At 37.5% G+C, this 25,381-nt stretch overlaps 1 protein-coding gene across 1 annotated transcript in view; it reads right to left on the bottom strand.

Annotated features, from left to right (window-relative positions):
* Positions 1 to 24,933, bottom strand: part of PLOD2 (procollagen-lysine,2-oxoglutarate 5-dioxygenase 2) — a 91,005-nt gene extending 66,072 nt beyond the window's left edge. Inside the window, exon 1 of the mRNA XM_023533152.1 lies at positions 24,634 to 24,933. Within this exon, the coding sequence (XP_023388920.1) occupies positions 24,634 to 24,778 (145 nt within the window). The 5' untranslated portion in view covers positions 24,779 to 24,933. The remainder of the gene's footprint in view (positions 1 to 24,633) is intronic.
* Positions 24,934 to 25,381: the final 448 nt, after the last annotated feature.

The following is a 25,381-nucleotide window of genomic DNA, read 5'->3' as shown; positions in this document are numbered from 1 at the left end:
GTCTGTGCTCATAACTGTTATACAAATATGTCCCATAACATGACTAAAATTTTACAGAATTACTCTGGTTGCTCATACTGAAAGAGGTTAAGGGTAAACTGATGAAGCCTGATGGAGAGAGAGTTTACAACAAAAATCTAGGCTAGACGCCATGGCAAAAGGGACCAAGAGGTAGCAGTAAGAAAGGTAAACAGTGGTCAGTTTGGATCTGTATGAAGGTATTAAATGAGACTGACAGATTAAATGTAAGGGTTGAAGGAAAGCAGCGAAGACAGACTCCTGATTATTTACGAAGACTAACTGTAAAAGATTAGCCTCCTGTAAAAATGCTAAGAGAAAGTATAAATCAAAAGTATTTACTATGACTTTCTAGATTATAATGTCATATCTCTGTCCCGAAGGGGATACAGTCCTTATACCATCTCTTCTGTTGATATTTGTTAGTTCCTGGAGGACTTATGGACACCAAAAATCAAACAACCCAAATGTAGATAAAGTATTTTATTATAATGCATAAAACAAGAAAGTGACTGAGCTTCTCCTAAATGTAAGCTTTTCAAAATACTTAAGATTTTCACTGGTTTTAGCAGAAATCAATATGCAGGACTTTTTTCTCAAAAAAAAAAAAAAAAAAAACTATTTGTGGAATAAGTAAGCCCTAGTTATACGTTCCTGTATATGTGCCAACACTTCAAAGTCATTAGTAAGAAATGTGTTTCAAAGATCGGAATGAGTACATTGAAATTCAACTGGGGACATGATTTTTCATCAAAATGGCAAGTAGGTCAACTCTGCCCTTTCATCCTCTCATAATCATATCAAAATTACAACTGAACTACAGAACAACCATCATTGAGAATCACCTGAAGTCCAGCTGAACAGAAGTTCTACAACTAAAAACACAGAAGAAGCTGCCTCGAGACTGGTAGGAGGGGCAGAGACGCACAATGAGCTGTTCCCACAACTGCATGTGGCAGGTAAAAATTGGGAAAGATTTCTTGAATGCAGATCCCCCCAAAGAAGCAAAAGGTCCCATTCCCACACAAGGCTACCCAGCCCAGGTATTCAGTGCCAGGAAGAGAAGTCCCTACAACTTCTGGCTGTGAAAACCAGTGAACTTTGTGGCTGAGTAAGACAGAGGGCTGCTGAAGTCCTAGGTATTCCTCTGAAAGGGCTCCCACACACACTTACTCACTGATGGACTCACTAGCTCTGAGATACAGCACTAGGGCAGCAGCTGGAAAGATGCCAGGAATATACTGGGTGGAACTGAATTGTCTGGCTTCAGGGTGAGGGCTGAAGGGGCAGTTTTCTCCCATAAGCCATTATTCCTTTGTTGAGCCCTGGCCTCTCCAGGCCTGAAAACAAAGGCAGCCTACATATCTGAGGCCCTATCAACCTGGCTATACTGGTCGCCCCAACCTGGTGATTTCCTGAGACCTCACCCCGCCCAACGTGCAGGCCTACCCTAGCCTCTTCGAGTGGCTTTTCTATACAAAAGGCCAGTCTTGGATTATGCTGTGGACTTTCCTAAAATCTCTCAAATGTTCCGAAAACTCAAACAAGAAGATCTGGCCTCGGCATGCCTTATACCTTTTGCTAAGCAGCCCCAAGCCTGGGACTAGTGTCAGCCAGCATCAATTTGTAGCTTGTTCTTTCAAGGCATCTCCAAGCCCAGCACAGGTGGCAGCCAATCCACAGGTAGATTGTTTTGTGGCTCAAATTAAGTGGCCCTGGGCAGGTCACAGGCTGCAACTAAACTTAGGTGAACATGGCCTGTGGCAAGGCATTTTCCAGGAGGCCAAGAGGCCAGCACACCTGGTGGCTGGCTTCAGACAGAACCAGAGCACCACTCTGCAGCCTCCAAGGAAGACACACCCAAAGGGCAGACAGGGCAGGCACCAGAGTCCTGCTAAAGTGAATCCTGCTCTGCAGGGTCAGCCCCTGCACAGTAGCTCCTTCCCTGTAGCCACAGCCATTCCTGACAACAAATCAGCCTAAGGATCAATCCCATCCAATGATGTGCAAACAGCAACCAAGGCTCAATTATAAAAGGAGGACACACACAATCCACACAAGGGATGTACCTGGAGTACCCTGCTCAGGTGACCAGGGAGACTGCACCACTGGGCCCCACCAGACACCTACTATATAAGGCCATTCTACCAAGACCAGGAGACATAGCAGCAGCCCTAATACACAGAAACAAACAAAGGAAGAGAGCCCAAAAAGGAAGACAAAGAAACATGTCTCAAATGAAATAACAGAACAAAGCTCCAGAAAAAGAACTAACAAAATGGAGAAAAGCAATCTACCAGATGCAGAGTTCAAAGCACTCTTTATAAGGATGCTCAATGATCTCAGTGAGAACTTTAACAAAGAGATATGGAACATAAAAGTGAACAGAGAAAACATAAAAAAAGAACCAGTTAGGAATGAAGAATACAATAACTGAAATAAAGAATACATTAGAGCAGAGTTCCCCAGCCTTTTCTGGCACTAGGTAATGGTGCTCCTATGAGAATCTAATGCCTGATGATTTGAGGTAGAGTTGAGGCAGCGATGCTAGTGCTGCGGAGCAGCTGCAAATGCAGCCCACTGCTCACCTCCTGCTTTGTGGCCTGGTTTCTAACAGGCCACAGACTGGTACCAGTCCACGGCTTGGGGGCTGGAGACTCCTGCATCAGAGGGAAGCAACAATGGATTAGATAAAGCAAAGGATCAAATCAGTGTTTTAGAACATAAGGTAGCAAAAAGCACCCATGCAGAATAGCAAATAGGAAAAAGAATCCAAAAAAAATAAAGTAGTTTAAGAGGCTTCTAGGACAATATGAAATATAGTAACATTCACCTCACAGGAGTGCCAGAAGGAGAAGAGAGAGAGCAATAATGATGGAAATTTGGTGAAGGAAATAGACATAGAAGCCCAGGAAGCACAGAGAACTCCAAACAAGATGAATCCAAAGAGGCCCATACCAAGACACATCAGAATTAAAATGCCAAAGGTTAAAGACAAAGAGAGAATCTTAAAAGCGACAAGAGAAAAGCAATTAGTTACCTACAAGGGAGCTCCCATAAGACTGTCAGTTGATTTCTCAACAGAAACTTTGCAGGCCAGAAGGGATTGGCAGGAAGCAGGAAATATTCAAAGTGATGAAAAGCAAGGACCTACAACCAAGATTATTCTACCCAGCAAAGCTATCATTTAGAATGAAAGGACAGGTAAAGAGCTTCCCAGACAAGAAAATGTTAAAGGAGTTCATCAATGCCAAAACAATATTACAAGAAATGTTAAAGAAACTTCTTTATAAAGAAGGAGAAAAAAAGATAAAAAATATGAATAATAAAAATGGCAATAACTACATATCAACAATTACTTTAAATATAAATGGATTAAATGCTCCAATCGAAAGACATAGATAGATAGGGTGGTTGAATGGACAAGAAAACAAGATCCTTACATATGCTGCCTACGAGAGACTCCCTTCAGATCAAAAGATATACACAGCTTGAAAGTAAAGGGATGAAAAAAGATATTTCATAAAAATAGAAATTATTTTAAAAAAGGCTGGGGTAGCTATACTTATACAAGACTTTAAAACAGATTTTAAACAAAGGCTATACCAAAAAACAAAGAAGGACCCAGTAATCCCATTTCTGGATATTTAACCTAAGATATCCAAAACATTACTTCAAAGAGACATGTGCACCCTTATGTTTATTGTAGTATTATTTACATGGCTAGAGATGGAAGCAACTTGGGTGTCCACCAGTGGATGAATGGAGAAAATAGGTAGTACATATATGCAATTACTCAGCCATAAAAAAGAATGAAATCTTGCCATCTGCAACAACATGGATGGACCTAGAAGGTTTGTGCCAAGTGGAGTAGGTCAGACAGAGAAAGACAAATGCCATATGATTTCACTTACATGTGGAATCTAAAGAACAAAATAAAAATAAAAAATAAAAACAGAAACAAACTCACAGATATAGAGAATATTGAGGGTTGCCAGACGGGAAGGGGTTGGAGGGATGGGTGAAAAAGGAAAAGAGATTAAGAAGTACAAATTGGTAGTTTAAATAGTCATGGGGATGTAAAGTATAATATTGTCAATAGTATTCTAATATCTATGTATGGTGTCAGATGAGTACTAGCTTTATTGGGGTGATCACTTTATAAGTTATACAAATGTCTAATCACGATGTTGTACACCTGAAGCTAATGTAAAATTTTATGTCAACTTAATTGAAAAGTGAAAAAAATATTAAATTGTGAAAAATAAAAAGAAAGCAACTGAGGAAAAGAAATAGCAGCTATTAACAACAAACATTGTTAGAGGAAGGTCACTATGAAAAATTGATCCCTCCCTCTTTCTCTGTCTCTTGTAAGATCTTATTTAATTCATACCTACCTGCAACACATTAGGAATGAATGGTTCACCAACTGTTTCTTCAAGAAGGAGAAAAACATAGCAAGGGATTAAATAGTCATAAACAAGATCCATATTTAAAGCAGAAGAAAAACAGCAAGGCATTAAATGGTCATAACTAAGACATATTTAAAGCAGATATTTAAAAAATAGCTCTCTTTTGAATCTAATCTCAGCAATTCAAATCCACATAGAGACAGAAAACTCCTATATACTGGGTCAGGTTTAATCTGAACAAGTCAGAAGCTCGTTCAGAGAAACTGTGTAGCAGGAATCAGATCCTCTAGTTGGAAAGCTTAGCCAGTGTCAGATGCTGTGGGGAATCCTTAAAAGTCTGAGCTCTTGAGAAGCCTCTACACTCCGGAGTCAAAAAAGATGACACTCCCACCACTGAAAGGGTTCCTGGCATTACTCATCAAATAACTGCTCCCCAGGGAAGTCTGATTTCACTTTGACCTAGAAGCAGGGGTAAGCATTCAGTATTTTCTTATCATCGATGACTTCTCTAACACTCCTCAATCACTGTTAATTCTAGAATTTCTCAAAGTAGAAGAAAATTCACAATAATGTCATAAACTCAGATATTGTTTTATAGTTTTTTATATATGTGTGTGTACGCACACACACACACACATATATCAAAGAATCTGGATTAAACTATACTATTTATGTGTAGTTTTTCAGAAATATACAATATGACTTAAAAAATAAAAAAGATTTCTGAAATTCACAATCTACTTTGTTAGCATTTTTAGTCATTGAGCATTCCAGTCAGTTAAACCATAGAGCCTTTGATCTTTATCTGAACACTTTTTAATAGAAATCATTCTATAAAATACTAGAATTAACAAAGAATACCAAATATAACTTCTTCCTGATGTTTCATGATCATTTCTTACTGTACTTTCCAGTGATACAGTAATTCTCCAAAACACATCTAATTCTACAGAGCTATTTATCCCTGTAATTAAGTGGCCCCAGAAAGAATGTTTTTCACATGCTGTTTCTGACCTTTAATTTCTTGGTCTCCATTTTGATGTCTGAGTGTCAATATGCCTGCTTCTATCAATAACACAGCATGTTCCTTCAGTTATTGCCCACTTATAATTTGTATAATATATTATGTACTGAGAGGTAGAAAACTCATTTGTTCATACTGTGTATTAAATAAGGTCAGTAAATGGTTTTCTTATCTTTAATCGTAAGTAATATAAAGAAATAGCTGGATGTTTAGATTAATTATGAGTAAAAAGTACAAAGTTAACTATATTAAAATTAAAATTGCTGTATTTCATAAATAAATATTCACCAATAATAAAGTGATCACGAATACATGAAGTCTATTTATCTTGCATCTTATTTAAACTGTATACGAAATAAGATCTAAATTTACAAAATAAGATCTAAGATTAGGGAGGTTCTAGTTTTTACTGAAAGAAGTCAGGCTGACCTAAACCATTCTCAGACTGAAGCAGCAAAAAAATATTTCAGGCTTCCATGATATTTGGTGAAAAATCATGTTGCTTTGATAACTATTAGAATGGCATTGAGAAAATTCAAAACTCCTTCTGGGGGAAAAAAATATACACATATACACACCCACACCCTACCGACAAGTTCTTCTGCCAAAATAAAACAAGTAGTATTTGAAGGGAAGAGAACCTTCTAGACATAACCTCTGTACTCTTCTTGCTTCGGGATAGTAATTCTGGACCCTGCATGACACCTAAAGAGCTTTTTAAAAATAGTGATGCACAGGAACCACCTCAGTCAGACCAATTAATCATTCAGAATTGGGGGATTATTCTTATTTCTCACCAGAGAGGTAGATTACTGTCATCAGAAACTCTTGTGTAGCACAGGAGCACTACAGAGGCAGGAGCACCTAGATACTGAAGCCTGTGAAAAGAAAATGACTCCCAAGCCTCAGAAGTTTATATTCCTGAACTACAGATTTAAACCATGACTTCACTCCACCATGGAATCCTGATAATAATCTCAGTGGCTTTCATCTTCATTTCTTAATAAATAGTTATTAAACATTCTCTGTGAACGAAGCACTATGTGAAATGTTAAAGAGATGCCATGGGAAAAATGTAGGATAATGTAAATTCCAGGAGTTGACATATCACCAACTCCCATTTGACAGAAATAGGTATTCAATGAATATTTTTGGAAGGAAGAAAGGCACTCAAATATTTTTGGAAGACTCAATCACTGTCTTCATGGATCTTACACTATAGTGGAGGTGGTGGTGGCAGGTAGTAAATAAATAATCACATAAATAAGTGTAAGTGGAAATTGTGATAAATGCTAAGAATTAATTCAGAGCAAGAATGAAATAAGAGATTTTAACAGAGGAAGCTGTTTTAAATTGAAAGGCTAAGGAAGAACTCAGGAATTCACACTAAAACTGAGACCTGAAAGAAAGATAAGTCCAGGTGAAGAAATCCGCTATTTGTATAATGGGATAGAAATCAATATAATCCAGTAACACTGATGTCTCAGTGGCCCCCCTCTTTGCCAGCTATTATGGATCCTTTCATTTTTGTTCCTAGAAAGTTAGAGGACTGGTACCAATGTCTCTTACTGTACCATTGACCAAATGTTCCTGTCAAAAAAGCAATTACCAAGTTACAATTTAACACAATTTCTTCCTTACTTTTCAAAAAAATTGAAGAAAATATTTATCCTTTTGAAAGTAACTCTAAATAAGCCACAACTGAAACTATCTACTGTTATTTAATATCTTTTAATAAAAAAATTAATTTTTTTCTACAAGAAAAAAATCAATGTGTGCATTTTCTTTTTTCAGTAAATGGAAAATTATGTAATTCAATAAGCTTCTTGATTCAATTAGCAAAACCTTTAGTGCCCAATTCACTGTCCAACTCTATCAAACTACCATTCCCTCCTAATGCTTCTCTCTACTATTTTCTCCCCCTCTCTTTGCAGATTTATACTCAGTCTCTTTTTTTCCAGGTTTATTTCCTCAATCTGCTCCTGAAAACTAAGTGGCACATATAAGAATCACCGGGATCTTTTTCCAACTACAGAGTTGCTGCATTTTTATGCAAAGGATGGTAGTGAAAATACTACAAAACCCAAACCTCTTATATTACAAGATTAATTTTCCCACTGAACTAAATGGAAATCAAGAAAGAGGGGAGCATTTTCCAGGAACATAAATCTCTCAGTGCTTGCTTTTAAACATAATTTAAGAATAATAAATAACAAACAATAAAAGCTAAATTCAAAATAAAGCCTTTTAATTAATATACTGCATCAAACTGTAAGAGAGGGGCATCGCCAGCACATTCTGATCTCTTATCAAATCAAATATACTTATGCCTTGGTGCAAACCACAGCTCACTTGGACTCATGGCAGCAGCACTATCTTTTACAGTCATGAAGCCATATTTCTCCCCATTTGTTCCCATCTTCTTTGCTTTGGTTATATGACAATTTCTGTAAACTTTAAAAATCTGCTTCAAGCTGCTCTGTAATTTTTCAACACTTTAGCATTTTTCAGTGTGTTCTCTCCCACACTCACAGCTCAGTGAATCACAACAGCTGTTTGGCCTTCGCCCTGGAGTTTAACACTGATTTCTCTTGCAAAATTTCTGTTGTGGGGGCCTGTTTTTCAGCATGAATAAATACTTGTATAATAACATTATAGACATAACAAAGGCTATAAATTTTAATGATAATTATTAAAGTAACTGTAAAATAGTCACCAAAGTCTCTCAAGGAAGCTCCAATCCATGCAAAATAAGAATGAGAATATAAAGAACGGCAGGCAGTATATTCCTAATTGATTCAGACTTAACTAAATTTAAACTTTTAACATGCAATATTTTAACTGCTCTGTTCCTCTCAAATTTCTCAATCTATCTGCAAATTCTATCAGCATGACAGAATTCAGTCTTAGCTAACCATCTACACCTGAGCACCATCGTCTCTTCAATGGGACTACTGAAATGGCCTCCCTGCCCACTTCAATCTATTCTTCACACTGCCACCACAATGGCACATCTAAAACTTTATCAGTTGAGGGTTACAATGTACAGTTGAGCAGCTGGATTACACACAGCCACCCAGCAAAGAGGCTAAAGGGGAGAATAGGACGGAAATCCAGCCCTCCTCCATTCAAAGGAGATAAGTTATTCTAATTCACACGGATCTTGTCTCTTTTTGCCTCATAATATCCCAATGGTTTCCTTCTTGTTCTCAAATTCCAATTCCTTACCATTGTGTCCAAGTCCCTAAGAGATCTGGTCCTGACTGTCATTCTGATCTCCCTTCCACCACCAGCCCCTCCCTACCCCTCCTGCAGGCACATGGGAAAACTTGCTGTTCCAGGGACACATCAAGCACATCCCAGGCTTAAAGTATTTGCACTTGTGATTCCTGCTGCCTGTAATGCTCTTCTCTCAACAACAATCCCTCCCTTCAAATATCCGCTCAAATGCAACCAGAAAAGCCTCCTCCGAAAACAGTACCTAAAACAGCCTTCTCGACCTAAGCACTCTTAACCCGATCTCATTTTATTTTTATTCTTAGTACTTATATCTATCCAGTACATCTGTTTATTGTCTTTTCACACTCCACTAGAATGTACACTCCATTGATATGAATATACAACTCACAGAAGAAATAGCAATGACAAAAAAATAATTCCATACAATAGACCATTTAGTATCCTCCTCGTAGAGATCACCATCCATCCAACCTTCTGGAAAGCAACTTGATATCATGTAACAAGAGATAAAAGTTCAGATTTCAATATTTTGTTTCTTGGACCTATCCTGTAAAAATGGAAACCAAAACTCATTTTAAAGAACATCCCTACAATATTATTTTGTTAGCACAACATAGCAAATTATATATCCAATAATAGGATAATGGTTATACAAATTATGGTACGATCCCATGACAGATATTAAGATGTTCCTTTAAAATTATGACTTGAAGAGTATTTGAAGCCATGAGAAAATACTTAAAAATATAGTGCTTTATGAATGAAGTAGAATACAAATAATCTCTTTGTGCTTATCAATAAGTATACGTATCCTGATTTTACAAAGAAAACATAAGAAGATATATGAATGGAGAAAAAAATTACTATCACAATGTTTTACATCGTTTACAATGATAGTTGGATCATGGACAAATTTAATTCTTAAATGTCTTGATTTTTAGTTATGAGCATGTATTTTCATTGTAACCACAAATATAATTTTTAAATGAAGTTATATCATCTTCATAAAGCCTGTTATATCCTAGTTCTTAATTAATTCTTACTGATGCTTCGACATTCTTATAAAAGATCTGTTATTTCTTACTAGAGCATTCAGAATGATTTACAGATGAAAAACATTAGAAAGGGCTAAACTGACTGCATACTAAGCACATGTTATTATATTGGGTACATGTCATCAAAATAAATCCAGATTCAAAGATTATTTTTATATTTAAAACTTTTTGAGATGTCTCATTTTAAATACATGTGCAAAATCAAAAAGCTAAAATTCCCATGGTAGCATATTAAACCTATATAGGCATTATTTAATCTAACCCATCCTTTCCCAATCTAGTTTTGTTTATTCATTCATTTAAACATTGAAGTGTATGTGCTTACTACCTTGAACTGTCACAAACAATAAGCTAAACAAATATAATTTTAAAATAAATAAATTCCATGTGTAGTTGAGAAGAGCATAGAGAAGTCAAGTAAAATGAAACAACATTTGTATGTCCCAACTCTAAATAATTTTGAGGAAGACCGACATTCTAATTATAATGCAAGATACTCCTCTATGGATTTGCTCAGAAGAAATTCCAGCCACAAGCTTATTTGTAGTTTCTGCTATGAACAAAGAAATTAAAAAGTAAAAAAAAAAGAGACTATGTGAAAACCAAACTTTCAAAAATCATTAATAAATCTATAATTATGAGGTATACTTATGGTGATCCAAAATTTTCTTTTGTTTCCATAAATACTTAACAAGTGGAGTCAAATTAAATCCTTCCTTCCTAAAGGTGCCAGAATGTATCTCTTGACCTTCTCAAATTCCAGAAGCCTTGGGTAAGCCCTAGTTGTTTCATCTCACAAAAGTGATTGAAGCCAGGTAAATAGGAACTGAAGATTAATAGGATATTGTATAAGATGAAAAAACCACTACAAAATAAGTAGCTGAAAGTCAAAAAGAGCTATAAAATTGTAATTAGAGGTAAGCTGCACTGTTCCCCACATGTTAAGATTCATTGGCCTAAAAAAAGAAGGATAAGAGGAGATAAATTCTTATTACTTAGTTACCTCTATTTTGTAGTTTTATTTCATTTTTCTCATGACGTTTTTCTGTAGTTGTTCTTGAAACTTGAGAAAGCATTCAATAATTTTAGAACTTTATAATAGAGCCCTTATGTTAATAAATAAAACATGTCATTTAACACTGTGCCCATAATTGCTTCCCTATTGTCATCAAGACTTACCATAAAATTCTACAATTATTGAATGGTCAAGATTCAAAAGCAATTACTGAAGAAAGTCATGGGGAAAAAACATATTAAAGCTATATTTTCCCAATTCCTTTGGAGCTAAGCTCGTAAGTGAAAATTATGCCTTCTTTCAGATGCAGTTCTATGAGATTTGGAAGACAAGATTGCCTTCTCCCCACTACTTCTGAACTCCTCACTGTCCATGCTCTCTCTTGGTAAGCATGGTCCTGAAGATGTCGGGTTATGCTACATTAGTGTTCTAGTTTGTATAGGGAGGAAGAGCAGAAGGGAGGAAGATAGGGAAGGGGAAGCAAAGAGGAAGGAGAGGAAGAAAGGGAGGGGAGGGAAAGAAGCAATAGTTGGATTCTGTTTTCTAGCTTCCTGATCTCTGAATTATATTTATGGCAGCATATTCATAACTCAGCAGTTCTACTAGAGGACTCTTGACTCCCCCCAATTGGGACTGAGGTACTAACTTCCTAATCTGATTAGCTTTCTATGCTTTTCTAGGAGTCAATGCTGAGGTTCAGCTGCAAGCCTGCTCTTCCAGTCTTTCCAAAAATTGTGTTGGCCCATAATTACTTTTGTAAAACCTCCTTCTGCCCCAAATATCTAAAATGGCTTCTCTTTCCTGATTGGCACCCTGACATAGAAACAGACATGACTTTAAAAAGGTAAAAGCATAGTATTTTGGCTGAACAGTGAAGAGTCCAGTATGTATACAGAGGGAAAACTGGAAAATAATGATAAATACATTCAGAAATAGGGAAGGTGATGAAAGCTTCTAAACAGGGCAGTGAAATTAGAAAGGTTCAGTCAGACTAGAGCAGTTTCTCAACTTTAGCTCTATTGAAATTTGAGGCCAGATAATTCTTTCTTGTGAGAGACATACATGCTATGCGTTGTAAGATGTTTTAGCAGCACCGATGGCCTCCACCCACAGGATGCCAGTAGCACCCAACTCTTGGGGGCAAAATCAGTCCCAGGTAAGAGCCACTGTACTTGTGACAAGATTAGTATGAGAAAAATGAGGCAAGAGTAATAATTTAAGAAGAAATTACAGTTGACCCCTGAACAACGTGGGGATTGGGGTGCCAACCACATATAACTTTTGCCTCCCGAAACGGCCCTTTTTATCCACAGGGGATTAGTTCTTGTCTCCCCAAGGATACCAAAATCCATAGATGTTTAAGTCCCTTATACAAAATAGTGTAGAACAATGCATACAGTCTCCCTCCACATCTACAGATTCCCAATTGCAGAGAAAAAGTACTATTTTTCAATTCACAGCTGGTTGAATCTACAGATGGGAAACCCAGGGATATCAGGACAACTTATTGTCTAGAATTCATCAACACCCTACATTTTTCTCCCCACTATCAATCAAAACAGGAATTAATTCCATATATTCTCTATTTCACTTTACAATAGCGCTAATTAAAAGTACATTGTTTAAAATAATAACAGTAGCACTTCCTTATTGAGCAATTTCTGTTTGTAGACCCTATGCTAAGCCTTTTACTAGAATTATATCATTTAACCTCAAATCAATTCAAGGAGTCAATTACCATGATAAAGAAACTGTGATTCAGAGAGGTTAAGTAACTTGCTCCAAGGACAACCAGTAAGTAAGTGTTAGAGATAGGACTTAAATACAGGCTGTCTGATTCCAAAACTCCATCTCCTTAATTACGACCCTACACTGTTTCCCACAAAGCACCTTTTCTAATTAGCATTCAAGCAGTTTATGATCATCTGGCCTTAAAATAAATCATGTATTCCAGTAAGCCAGCCAAGTTCATACATCTCGTTAATTCATTTAGAAATATCTAGTGCCCTTCCTGTACAAAGAACTCTCTGGCTATATCTTGAAAGTAAACATTCTCTTCTGTACTGTCTCCGCAGTTGCCGTAAGGTCTGAATAGCAAAGTAGCATCTTCCCCAAATTCTCAGCAATATATTCAGGAAGGGGACTAATACAGTTCTCCAGATAATTCAAAGTACAATGGACTTGTACCTCAACTTAGAAATACCAAGTGGTGTGAAACACCCTCTTCCACAATGGAACTCATCTACAGTTCGCATCACAGAGTCACAGTGTCTATATTTCTGAACCTCTGCTGATAACCAAGGCAACCAGCTAATACATGCAACCAGATGAAAACAAATCTCGTACTACACACTGTCTCCGTGTACATGTGCCACCAGGGTCAATGCACTTTGGACCACAGGCTGAGAGTCATGGTACAGCAAAAATAACTGGGATATACAATTTATTATGGTTCATATAAAATGCTATATCATTAATTAGCATAATCCAGATAAATAAATCCCTAGTATGAAGGTACTCAAATCATATTTCTTAGGGCATGCCCAACTTTACATAAGCAAAGTTCCCCTTTGCCAGCATTTGGGGCAGTGACTTCTAGTTCAGACTTTTCTAAATTGTCTGAACCCATTCAAATCATATTTTATAATTTTCTAACGTACTTGCAAGCAATTTCGCCTCCACTTTTCCACTTATCTTCTACCTTATCTCCTCTTCACACTGATAAAACTCATTTTCAAAAGGCTTTTTTCTGATACTTATTAAGAAAAATTCATACGTTATATTTACAAGAATTTAAATCCAGCTAGAGAAGAGGAGATATAAGTGTCAATTGTAGTCATTTCTCAAGTTTTCATGTATAGTTTAAAGAAGGCTTCTTAATTTATTGTTCACCTCAACCTGAAAAATCTTACTTATCCACTTAGCCAAAACTGTAACCCACCACGGTGCTGTTGATACAGGTGTAATTCAATGACTCGCTACGGAAAAGAGTGGCTTGGCTGTTTAAGATTTATACCCTATGAAAAAAACTCTATGCTTATACTTGAGGAACAAAAATATCAACTACTTTATATCAAATAATAACATAAAGGTTAGTTTATCACTTCAATAAAACAGATTTTTCTTTAACCTTACCTATTTATTCTACAGGAGAAACATTTGCTAATGTTTACTTGCTTATTCAATAAATCACAGTTAATCTCCAAAATAACATACAAGCTAAATGATTCTGTGATTTCTGGTAATCTTAGACTTGAAAAAGCAACAGCTGTATATATATTTTCAAAATTAAGCTACCCTCCAATTGCTTTATTGGAACAGATTCCTTCAATTTACATAAAATCCCTCTGCAAACAGTATGAAATAAAGCCAAGAAAAAAGAAAAACCATTGGTACCACCATTTCCTCCAAGAACTGACTCTAAGACTATAGCACTCACTAGATATGTTCCATTCCACAGACGCAAGACCATGTAGAATAAATAAACTCTGACAATGATTGAGCAGTATATCAAAGGAAAGTCTAGTCTCAAAAGACATTCTTTCTACTCCATTCTAACAATAATCACCATGGCTAGAAACACATATGCTTACACACACATATATATGCACACAAATACTGCTTTTCTCCCATAAACTGATTTTATTTGCCATATTTCCAGTTGATTAAAGACAATCTTAGTATCTTAAAGATATTAATGCATCTAAAACATAGATGTAGGTGATTTGATAACTGTTTCAGTAGCAATTTAGAAGAGGGCCTCTAATTTTAAATAGCACATTTCATGTAAAAAATGTTTTTAACTTCTAAAGAGTTACCAGCATCATTTTTATTAACCAATACGATTTAAACAATCAGGATTGAAACAGAAAAATATAGTTATTTTGTAAAATAGCTTACAATATTTAAATGTACTAAAGAATATACAATTCCTCTCAGAAGGCAGAAAATAGTTTCATATAAACACCAGACTGTTTTCTCCTGTCATATAAAAATACTTGGAATATTTTTAAATGTAAATTTAAGTCTAATTATTCTTGGCCTTCCCTTCTTACCTCTAAATCAGCAGTTAATTAGGAAAAAAGCAATATCGAGGCCTGTCCAAGTCTAGCTCCTGAGAGAATAACTAGAATATTAAAATATAAAACAACTTTGTATCTGTGCTTCCTTTAGCCTAACAAGTGAATTATAGTAAGTTTACTTGAGGCCTCTTTTTTGATTCCTGCTGCACTTTGTCTCTACTACACATCCTGAAACTTAGAATTCAAGAAACATCAAATAACAGACATAAATTACAAAGGAAGCGCCAAGGGGTGAGGTAATTGGCTCAAGGTTAGAGAGTGGAAGGGGAGAACTCAGATCTAGGTTTCCTGACGCCCAGATGTCTATTCTTTTCCCCATAGGCCAGGCTGCTTTATCATAAGTGCTTCTTTCATTTGTTCAGTTTTACATATGCATTATTTTCCCTGTAAGAATCTTAAAATTTCAATGAGGAGCAGGAATTGAGCCTGGAGAGATTTTTGTCTTGTTTTGTTTTTTTCTATTTTTCCTCCTCATAAGGCAACTTTGAACACAAACAATACTCACTGAATTAAATTTTGAAATATTGTTATAAAAAATGTATTCCAGGAGAATTTTTAAAGTTGAGTTAATTAAATAAATGTAGCTATATTAAAGTATATAGATTCATAAAAGTAAATGTTAATTACTACTCAAAGCCAAGAATTAAAGCAATACCAAAAGACTTATAGGCAAAAATGCATAAAAACTTTCATCCATAGAAAAAAAAAATAGGTTGTCTAATGGCTACGGTTATGCTGATATATCCTTACAAAAGTATAAAAATATCTAGTCCCCCTATGTCTAGGGAAAGCATTGGTTGTGTTTTACAGACCCCACAAGTTAAGGTTTCATACCGCAAAACTGCTGTCACTTCAGATGCCAATCTCAAGTAGTAGGTCCCCAGTTTACCCCCAGCTTTTGCTTACAAATCAGAGGTTCCCAAGGCCCCCTCCTCAGGTTCTGTAATTGGCTAGAGCAGCTCACAGAATCCAGGAAAACAGTTTATTCGCTACTGCAGATTTATTACAAAAAAAATATTTTAAAATATAAAATATTTTAAAATAAACAGCTAGATGAAGAGATACATAGGGTGAAGTCTGGAAGGATCCTGAGTGCAAGAGCTGTGGGGTTGTGGTACATCACCCTCCTAGCACATAAATGGATTCACCAACCCAGAAGCTCTACAAACCCCATACTTTAGGATTTTTATACAGGCTTCATTATGTAGGTATGAACAATTATTAACTTATTGGCTAACTCCTCTCCCTCTTCAGAAGATGGAGGGTATTACTGAAAGCTCCAAACTTCTAATCTTGGCTTGTTCTTTCTAGTGGCCAACTGCCATCCAAGAGCCTACCAAGAGTTGTCTCATTAGAACAAAAGATACTCCTATCGCCCAAGAAATTACAAGGGTTTTAGGAGCTCTGTGTCTTTAGGAGCTCTGTGACTTAGGAACAAAATTCAAAGACCAAATATTAGCAAGAACTGGGGGTAGCAACCAAAATATATGTTTTATACACAGAGATACATAAATATACATATATATTTTTTAAATTTCACAACCTATTAACTAACACTTATCTACCCATGAACTTCATGGGTTCCAACCCTGGAGAAGAAAGAGCTGTCTGTGTAAAAGAAAGTGGTAAGTGAGGAGTACAATGGAAGAGCAGAGAAAGAAAAGCTGAGCAAAGACACAGAAACCGATGTACTCCCGAGGATGCCAAGTATGTGGGTCTCTAACTAAAATCAGAGTAGAGTAAAACTTCTGCATCTCTCTGTAAGTCTGTTCATTTTTTTGCTGTGGTAATTTTCCAGTTTGGGGGTTTGTTTTGCCCTTGGTTACCTAGTAAAGTCACTGTTTAAAAAATTCCAACCCTGTTTAAACTAAACTAAGAAGAAAAGGAGAATTGTCCTTCTCTAGACATGGCTGACAGGAATTTCAGAGGGTCTGGACGAGTAGAGCACTATGGTCACAGTTGCGGTGCCAGCTGGAGGCCAAGAAAGACCCAGCAAGGCTAGAGCAGGAGAGAAAGGGCCTCTGAACACAAGGGGCCTCAGAGCTGGCTTGGGCATGACTGGAAAATTCCATCAAAGAGACAGTTTGCTCTCTGCATGACAGCTCTATGAGACTTCCCCAGGTGATTGAATTAGGGAGGTCATTTTAGTCTGCCTGCAAACTGTTAGCCAACTTTTCTGTTTTTAATAATAATTTAAATTCTATATTTGCTGATATTTTTTTTTTTTTTTGAGATGCTGAAACAGCTGCTGGTGTTTAGTATACTGCTAGAACCAGAAAGAAAATGGTCAACATTAAAGAACAGGTTAGATAATGCATTTAAAATATCTAAAAAAAAAAACTAGCTCCCTCCTTAGCCCTGTGTATTGCAACTACAAATAATTAGCACCCTAAAGCCCCATAAAAGTGTGGCTTCAAACCAGCAAAACAGACTAGTCAATGACACAGCCTTGCTGATGAGACACTGGCTCTGTGTTGGAGCTCTGCGGTCACTGGAATTAAAAAGTATAGCTCCCAGGACTTTTCCTGAACAATATCCCAGAATCGGAAACCCAAGAGTGCCAGGATTCCACATACTTCTTCCACTTGCTGCTGTGCTGCAGAAGGTGAAGCTGCGTGGCATGATGCATATGCAATATCTCCTTCGTGCCCTTGTGTGTCTGGGACTGACTGGGGGTGGTAATGAGAGTGATAAAAATTGCATGTGCTTTATAGTTCCTCCATGCCATAAGAATCTTTACCATATGGTGTCCACAGCACAGAGGAGAACCACAGCATTTAAAGTAGAGGAGAATCCTCTTTCTCTTTAGAAGGAACTTTAAAACATATTAGCAGTAACTATAAAGTAAGTAGCAGAATTTCTTTTGAAATGTTGAGAGTGTAATCATAAAGAAAATGAGCTGACGAGCAATTAATGTAATAAATACCAGGACACCTATGCAACCAAGATAATAAAAATCAATAATACAATCAATATAACAATCAATATAACAATGAAAATTGTAAGTCTGCCCACTTTAGAAACTCAACTATGTTACAAACACTTTTCCTGATCATTTAGCCCCTCATTTTAGTTGTATATCCTTCAAAGCTCTTATTTGTATTAAAAGTTTTATGTAGTATATTTATAGTAACAAGCAAGTTCTCTGAATTATATTGAAATTCAAATGTGTTTTTTTTTTTATTTCTACTGAAATCTTTTATTATAAATACAGTACTTCTTCAGAAATATGAGCCCTCAGTTCAAAGGAAGAGGATACTCAGATGTAGCAGATCCTGTCACTGTCTTGATAGTGACTGGGGAGAGTATCCCCACCAATCAGAAACTTGCATAGAAACTGTTACTTTCTTGTAGGAAGAGTAAAAGTCAAAAAGAACAGAAAAGAACAAAATTTCAGTGTTTACTGGCCTTGAAATAAAAGTTAAAGAAAAAAAGAAAGAAAGACTGTCAGCTCACTATTTATTTAAAGTTTTTTCCCTTTAGACAAAATCTAATTCTAAGCCTATACACACTAAACCTTAAACAAAATTTCTTGCATTTTCTCAATCACACCTCCAATAAGAAATAAATTTAAGACAGGAGGAGATATAGCCATATTTCAACAGGAATAAAAAATGCTTATTATTTTCCCCAAACTGCTATAGTATGTTACTAATACAATTAAGGCTTGAAAAATGCTTGTGAATCAATCTAGTGACTAAGTATGTAAATGCACTAACCTGAATTAGATTTTTTAATAAAGAGATTTATATTTAAAAACTAAATTAAAATTAATAATAGAAGTCAATTTCCATCTTTTAACACACAAAAGAAAATATGTAATGGAAAACTTTCCTCTGGGTAGAAAAGTAACATACCTCTTTTCTTTGAATTTTGTTTTAAAGTTATCCTGACTATGAAACATTAAAACTTATTTGAAGTTACTGTGTTTTTTTTATTATAAATGGTATTTTTTGAAGGGACATTTTTGTGACAGTTAAAAAGATAGTAATCAATTCTGTACTGCTAGAACCATCTATAGTAGCATCATTATCAAATACAAGTGGCAACATATTGGCCTTAAGCAAGTAAGTAGTGTAAAAATAACAAATCATGACACACTGTTTACCATTCTACTACTCTGGATAACTATTTCTTGGCTAACTAAAATCTTAATAGCTCTGAAAATCAGTTCTGTTATTTCAGTGAGGCAAGCACACCACAGCACACGCAAATTAGTAAAATAGAAAAATATCTATCACTTTCAAAGCCACCAATTTGTTTAGCCTAATTTACAGCAATGGTTGAAGAAGAATAAAAATACTCATTGATAAATGTGCTAACCATTTCCTCCCAGGTACTAAGCCACAAATTTATAGCAAAATTTCTAGACCAAATTACTAGAACACACACAAGCACTGAAGAGGAAATAAGCATCTCCTGTCCAACCAGACATCAGAATGTTTTAGTCATTTCTGGTCACGAGTACACTATTTACAACAAGGTACATATCTAGTTAGCATCAAGAGCCATGTTTAAAAGGAAGTAACAGAGAAGCTCGATGTTTGAATTCAAAAGTCTAAAATGAAAAACAGGGCTCTCCAAAAGGTACAAACTTCCAGTTGTAAGATAAATAAGTACTACGAATGACTATAGCTAACACTGCTGTAATGATATATAGAAAAGTTAAGAGTTAATCCTAAGAGTTCGCATCACAAAGAGAAATATTTTTTCCTTTCTTCTTTTTTCTTTTTATTATACCTATATTAGAACATGGATGTTGGCTGAACATAATGTGGTAATCATTTCATAATATATGTAAATCAAATCACCAGGCTGTACACCTTAATCTTTAATTAATAAATAACAGGCCTTTCAAATATCCAGAATCAGCTGCTACTGTCCAGAATCAAGCTCCTTCCAAGAGAGCAGCAGATCTTCATGAGCTACAACTTAAATGGGAATGTCATCTCCTACAGCATGGGTTGGCAAAGTTTTTCTGTACAGGGACAGACAGTAAATAATTTAGACTCTGAAAGTCATACAGTCTCTGTAGCAACTACTCAATTATGCCTTGTAGCACCAAAGTAACCACAGGCAATAAGTAAATGAACAAATGTGGCTGTGAGTTAATAAAACTCTAAGTACCCTGAAAATTGAATTTCATGTAATTTTCACATCACAATATATTAATCTTCCTTAGCTATTTTTCAGCCATTTAAAAATATAAAAACCATCGTTAACTCGCCAACCATACAAAAACAGGTAGCTGTATCTTTCCCACAGGACATAAGCCATAGTTTATCACCAGGGCCTAGGACCCAGTTTTCCTTCAGTTTGTACCTATCCTTTTCCTCTCCATTTACGTAAACCTACAAAGTATGTGCTTTCTCGTTTAGCAAAGTCTTCCTTTTGCTTCCTTAGGTCTCTGATGCCCAGTCTCCATTTCTTTCTCATAGGTCTCAAAAGTCCAACAAAACAATGAAGAGGTCAAGAAAGGCATAAACACACCCTGGAGAAAGGGCGCAAGCCCCTCTTGTGTTTTCCAGCTACGAGATCTTCTGAAAGTTACATAACCATTCCAAACCTCCATTTCATCATGTATAAAAAAAGGATCATGGTATCCAATCACCTGAAAGCATTTCTGAAGGTGATTAAGAAGTGAGCAAGGTATATAGAGCAAAAAATATAACCTATGGAGAAGAGTTGCCAACTCTAGTTCAGAAACGAGGTCTTTCCTAATGTTTCCTTGGTAAATTGCTAGGTCATGGTAGTGTATGAGTCCCTGGGTAGAGAAAGGAAGTTAAGTAAATTGAATTAAAATCCTGGGGAAAGGAGCAGCTAGCAATGTCACTGACTGCATGCCACTTTTCATAACCCTCTGAGTGAGCCAAAAACTCAAATAAAAACCAAGAACCTTTGAGTTCAAAAAACAGGGAAGGCACTGTGAAGAGCGCAAAGATCAATAGGACTCAGTCCTTACTTCAAAGAATTTGTAATTTATTAAACATAAACATCTATCATACAAAACAGGTATAATTTATATAAACCAACTGCATTAAGAAGTTAGAAAGAGAGCCAAACAAAAGATAGTAAGGGGAAGAATTTTCTGAGCCAGATTTAAACAATGAATGGAATATCAACAGGCAGACACAGAAATTTGAGTCCCTTGGTATCCGCAAGAGATTGGTTCTAGGATCCCTCACAGGTATCAAAATCCACTGGATGCTCAAGTCCCTTATATAAAATGGTATAAAATAATGTATATAGTCAGCTCTCTGTACCTGCAGATTCCCACCTGTGGATGTGGAACCCACTAATATGGAACATGTAGATACAGAGAGCTTTCTATACTGTACATATACATATCTAGGATTGCAGGATATGTGGATTCTCAAAGCCACTAGACACTACTAAACTGTTCTCCAAAGATGTTGTTCTTTTATCAATAGTTTGACAGTTCTCATCTTTACATTTAATATGACTTTATTTTTAAATGTTTTAGCCAATATGATGGGTAGAAAAGGGTATCTCAATTTAATTTTCATTTCCTATTCTTACACTGTCTAGAGTTGTTTCATATGTCTGTTTTTACACTATGAAATAAAACACAGTTTGTTTAAGGATGATGAGTCATATGTGACTGGAGCCCAGGACACAGAAAGTGCACAGAGGACAAGCCTCTCTCCCTTCCTTCCAGAGATTTCTCCAGGACCTTGCTCTTTCCCTCTCCACCCCGTAAATTGCCAGTTTGCATCAGCAGATAGGAACAAACCTCTCCTTTCCTTCTGGAATGCGTCAGAGTAAATGAAAGAGTTCATAAATGAACATGGTTGAAAAATACTAGTCTTGACAGAAAGATTTGAAACCATTTCCTCCATTTGTGCTCAAAACTTGAGTCTGCCCAATTTAGAACATGAAATCGTCTAAGTGCCTTAGAAAACATAAAAATTTTGATCCAGGTCTAGGGCCCTTTTGAAAATGCCTGGCAGAAATAAATCCATCCTCTCTCTCATCTAGAAGGCAGAAAAGTGCAGAAAAGATAATCAGGGTATGAACCTGATTTTTAGATACTCATTAGAAGTATTTTGCCTTAAAAGCTCCCACGGGCATATAATTTTAAGGTAAAATTCCTATAAATGATTTCAGGAGAAAATGATTGTTTTTAACCAGAATTTTGTTTAGATCTTTTCTATGCTAAGAATGAAATGGCAACCAAAAAGGAATGAAAACAGCACAAAGCAAAACTCTCAGTAAATATAATAAAAAGCAGTGTTCTCAACTGTGGTCAACACACGGCATCAAAGATAGGAAAAACTATATTCCAAAAATTGATTAATGTGCTTCAACTAGCGCATTCCCTACTATAATGGAAAAATAAAAAAATCCTTATATTTGCTGTCAAAAGAGAGTTTCTATTATCATGCCAGTGACACTACACTGCTACATTGCCTCAAATACACATAGATTTGTCCAACCAAGTGGTTTTCAAACCCTCAGGAGACATCTGGCCAATTTTCATTTTGAGACATTGTTCGTTCTCATACCTGGAGGACAGTACTGCTGGCATCTAGTGGGTAGAGGCCAAGGATGCTGCTAAATACTAAAATGCACAGGACAGCCCCCACAATAAATAATTGTCTGGCTCAAAACGTCAATAGGGCTAGGAAACTCTGGTCTAATCTATTTCTTCATGGCTAGCTGGGACATGGTGACAAATATAGGGAGTTAGAGGTGATAAGCACTCTTCTTACAGACCTCCTATTAAGCTAGACAACTTAAGAGTTCTAAAGTTTGCTTGCTATTTACCAAATAAGTTTCCAATTCAATAATTTTCGTTTGTAATATTTTAGGCGGAAAATGGAACACAGTCCATGATTCTTGCCATGTTATCAAGCACTGTACCCTCTACGTTTATTAACTTACCACATCTGCTTAAAGTTTATAATCAAACCTGCTACTGCTAGTTCTACCTATTACAAATTAATATTTTCCTGCACTTACACAATAACTGAATTCCCTATGCGACCCCACCCCTCCAACACACACACACCAAAACCAAACCAGTCCTCAGATTTCAGCAGTGAGTTTTATGTGGTCATCTTCTAAGGTAAATATTCACATCTGAAATTCCCTTTCTCTGAAGTTACAATCCATTAAAACTTTACTGTCCAGTTCCATGAAACTTAAATGCCAGAATGGGAAAGGAGGATGACTTTGACGGTAAACTTAAAGTCAGCAACAAAGAAATGCCTTCTATAAAAAGTGAAGAGTGTTGGTAATGAAGTGAAATAAAATATACAAAGGCTGAAGAGGTCCCTCTAAAAGTAACAAAGCACTTAGATGTTATTTTATTTCCCAGCACGTTTCTTTAGGTGTTTCACAACAACAACAACAACAACAACAACATCATTTTTCTAGGGAAAATTGTTTTTTAAATGTCTCCAGTTCCAAGTTTGATGAAGGCACTTACTTGTCTATTTTCTAGGTGATACACTAAAAGAAAATTTTGAAGTTATGAAAAAATTCAGTTCAAATTTAAAGGCACCACACAGGGTTCAGAAACCCATTTTAAAACCACCACATGTATCTGAGAGAAATCCATGCGAATACCGAAGTTTCTCAAGCTAACAAAGCACGTACTGTTTGTCAGGAATGTAGAAAGATGGACAGTTTAGCCCACTGAAGTTTTCTGAAATATTTAAAGACAAAACTATTGCTTCGTGGATTCGCTGAGCTCTACACCAAATGTTAACATCTGAATGTAAACCTGAAATAGATTTACCCTTGTTAAGCAAAATTCAAGCAGAAAAAAATGCCCTACGTACTTAAAAAAAAAAAAAAGTGCCAAAATGATCCTAATTTAAAAAAAAAAGTATAGCAGGTCATTTAAATGCAAACTCTAATTTCAGAGAACTGAGCACAGAGTTAAAGGACAAAGTGGAAAACTCCAAGGATACCTCATGTGCGACAAAGTACGTTTGGCAGCAAAGAATGTTTAGACAAACATGTGGTAAGACTCTTTAATTTGACTAAATGTAAAAAGTTTTGTTTTACATGAACTTGACTAGTCTATTTGCTGCAGTTCGAGCTTCTGAAAACAAGAACAGGCACCAGGCTTAGGAAAAGGGTGGCTAAGGGGAGAAGCTGTCTGTCCACAGCTTCCCCTCCAAATCCCAAAGGAGGAAAAGCTGCTGCCTCGGGGTACTGGATAGCCAAGCAGCCTTACTGAAACCACCACAGTTTTGAGCGTTGTTTTTGGCAAAAGGTAGGTGTTACCGGCTGCTTCCCGGGGCGCTGGAAGGAATGTGTCACCATCAATCAGAAAGTACACTGAGCCCCGTGTTTAGGTCACAGAGGGAGTACTGCCTCGTCTAACACGGATAAATCAAGCCAACTCCAGGAAAGAAGGAGAAAGGAAAGTTGCAGGAAAGGTGTTCGTGCCCAGTGACCTGCAAAACCAAAGGAAACCCCAACTTGTGCTGTAGAAAAACTCTTGCGCTCTCAGGTTACAGAGAACTCCGAGAGCTGGTGAAGGCGGGCGCTCCCACACTTCTCCAGGGAACAGCCCCGCCGGAGCTCACTCAGTTCCTCGGAGAAGAAGGACAATACACCCCGCTCACCTCGGTGGGCCTGGAGAACGTCCAGTCTCCACTCACCTCTGCTGTTCCGGGGAGGGACAGGACCCCCTTCACACACCCACACACACCTACGCACTCAGCAAGCTCCGCGCGATGGGCTGAAGGATGAATGAACTGCCCACCGGGACGAGCCTCACAGGACAGTGGCGGGCCGCGGGAGTGCTCACCTGTGGGGATGCTGGAGGGTTTCTCCGAGTCTGCACCTAGGCAGGGAGTCCAGGGCTGGAGGATGAGAGCCAGCAGCAAAAGCTGCGGCTTTTCTGCGCACCACCCCATCTTCCGCCCCTCCAGGGCCCGTGAGGGCTCTGGCATCCCACCGCCCTACGGCGGCGAACTTCTCGCGAGAGCGCGGGGACCACTGGTCCGCCCCGGGCCAGGACTGCGGGGGCAGCGAGTGGGGCCAAGCGCGCGCAACTGACCCACGGCCGGAGTCGGACCGACGTGCAGGCGCTCTGGCGCCGCGGGCGACTTATAGGCTCCGGAGGGGGCGGCAACGGGGCGGGCCGTGCCCTAGCTATTGGCCGCCCACTGACCCGCCGCGCCGCAGCGTTGTGGTTGTCTCCTCTCGCTTCTCAGCCTCGCGTCTGGGTTGTTTGCTCAACTCCGACCTATTTAAGGAGCTGTCTGCGGCTACGTGTAGAGGCTCACGCAGGGCTTCTGGCTGGAACGCGAAGCGTGTACTTAAGTTTGGGAGTGGGCCTAGGGGAGCGAGGAGGAGCCGCCGGGAGTCGGGCGGGCGGGTGGTACGCGCCTGATCCTCCTCTCTGCTGCCCCAGCACCAGCAGCTTTCCTTTCATTAGTCTCAAAGGGGGAGACTTTGCCCTTCTCTGGATTTGGATTCCATCGCTGTCAGGAGTGACTGCAAATCTAGAGCAGTTTTGGCTGAATAGGACCTCGCGAGATTCTAAGCATGGA

Source organism: Pteropus vampyrus, unplaced genomic scaffold, assembly GCF_000151845.1.
Source record: "Pteropus vampyrus isolate Shadow unplaced genomic scaffold, Pvam_2.0 Scaffold97, whole genome shotgun sequence".
NCBI classification, from domain to species: Eukaryota; Metazoa; Chordata; class Mammalia; order Chiroptera; family Pteropodidae; genus Pteropus; species Pteropus vampyrus.
This window is presented reverse-complemented; position numbering and strand designations above follow the sequence as displayed.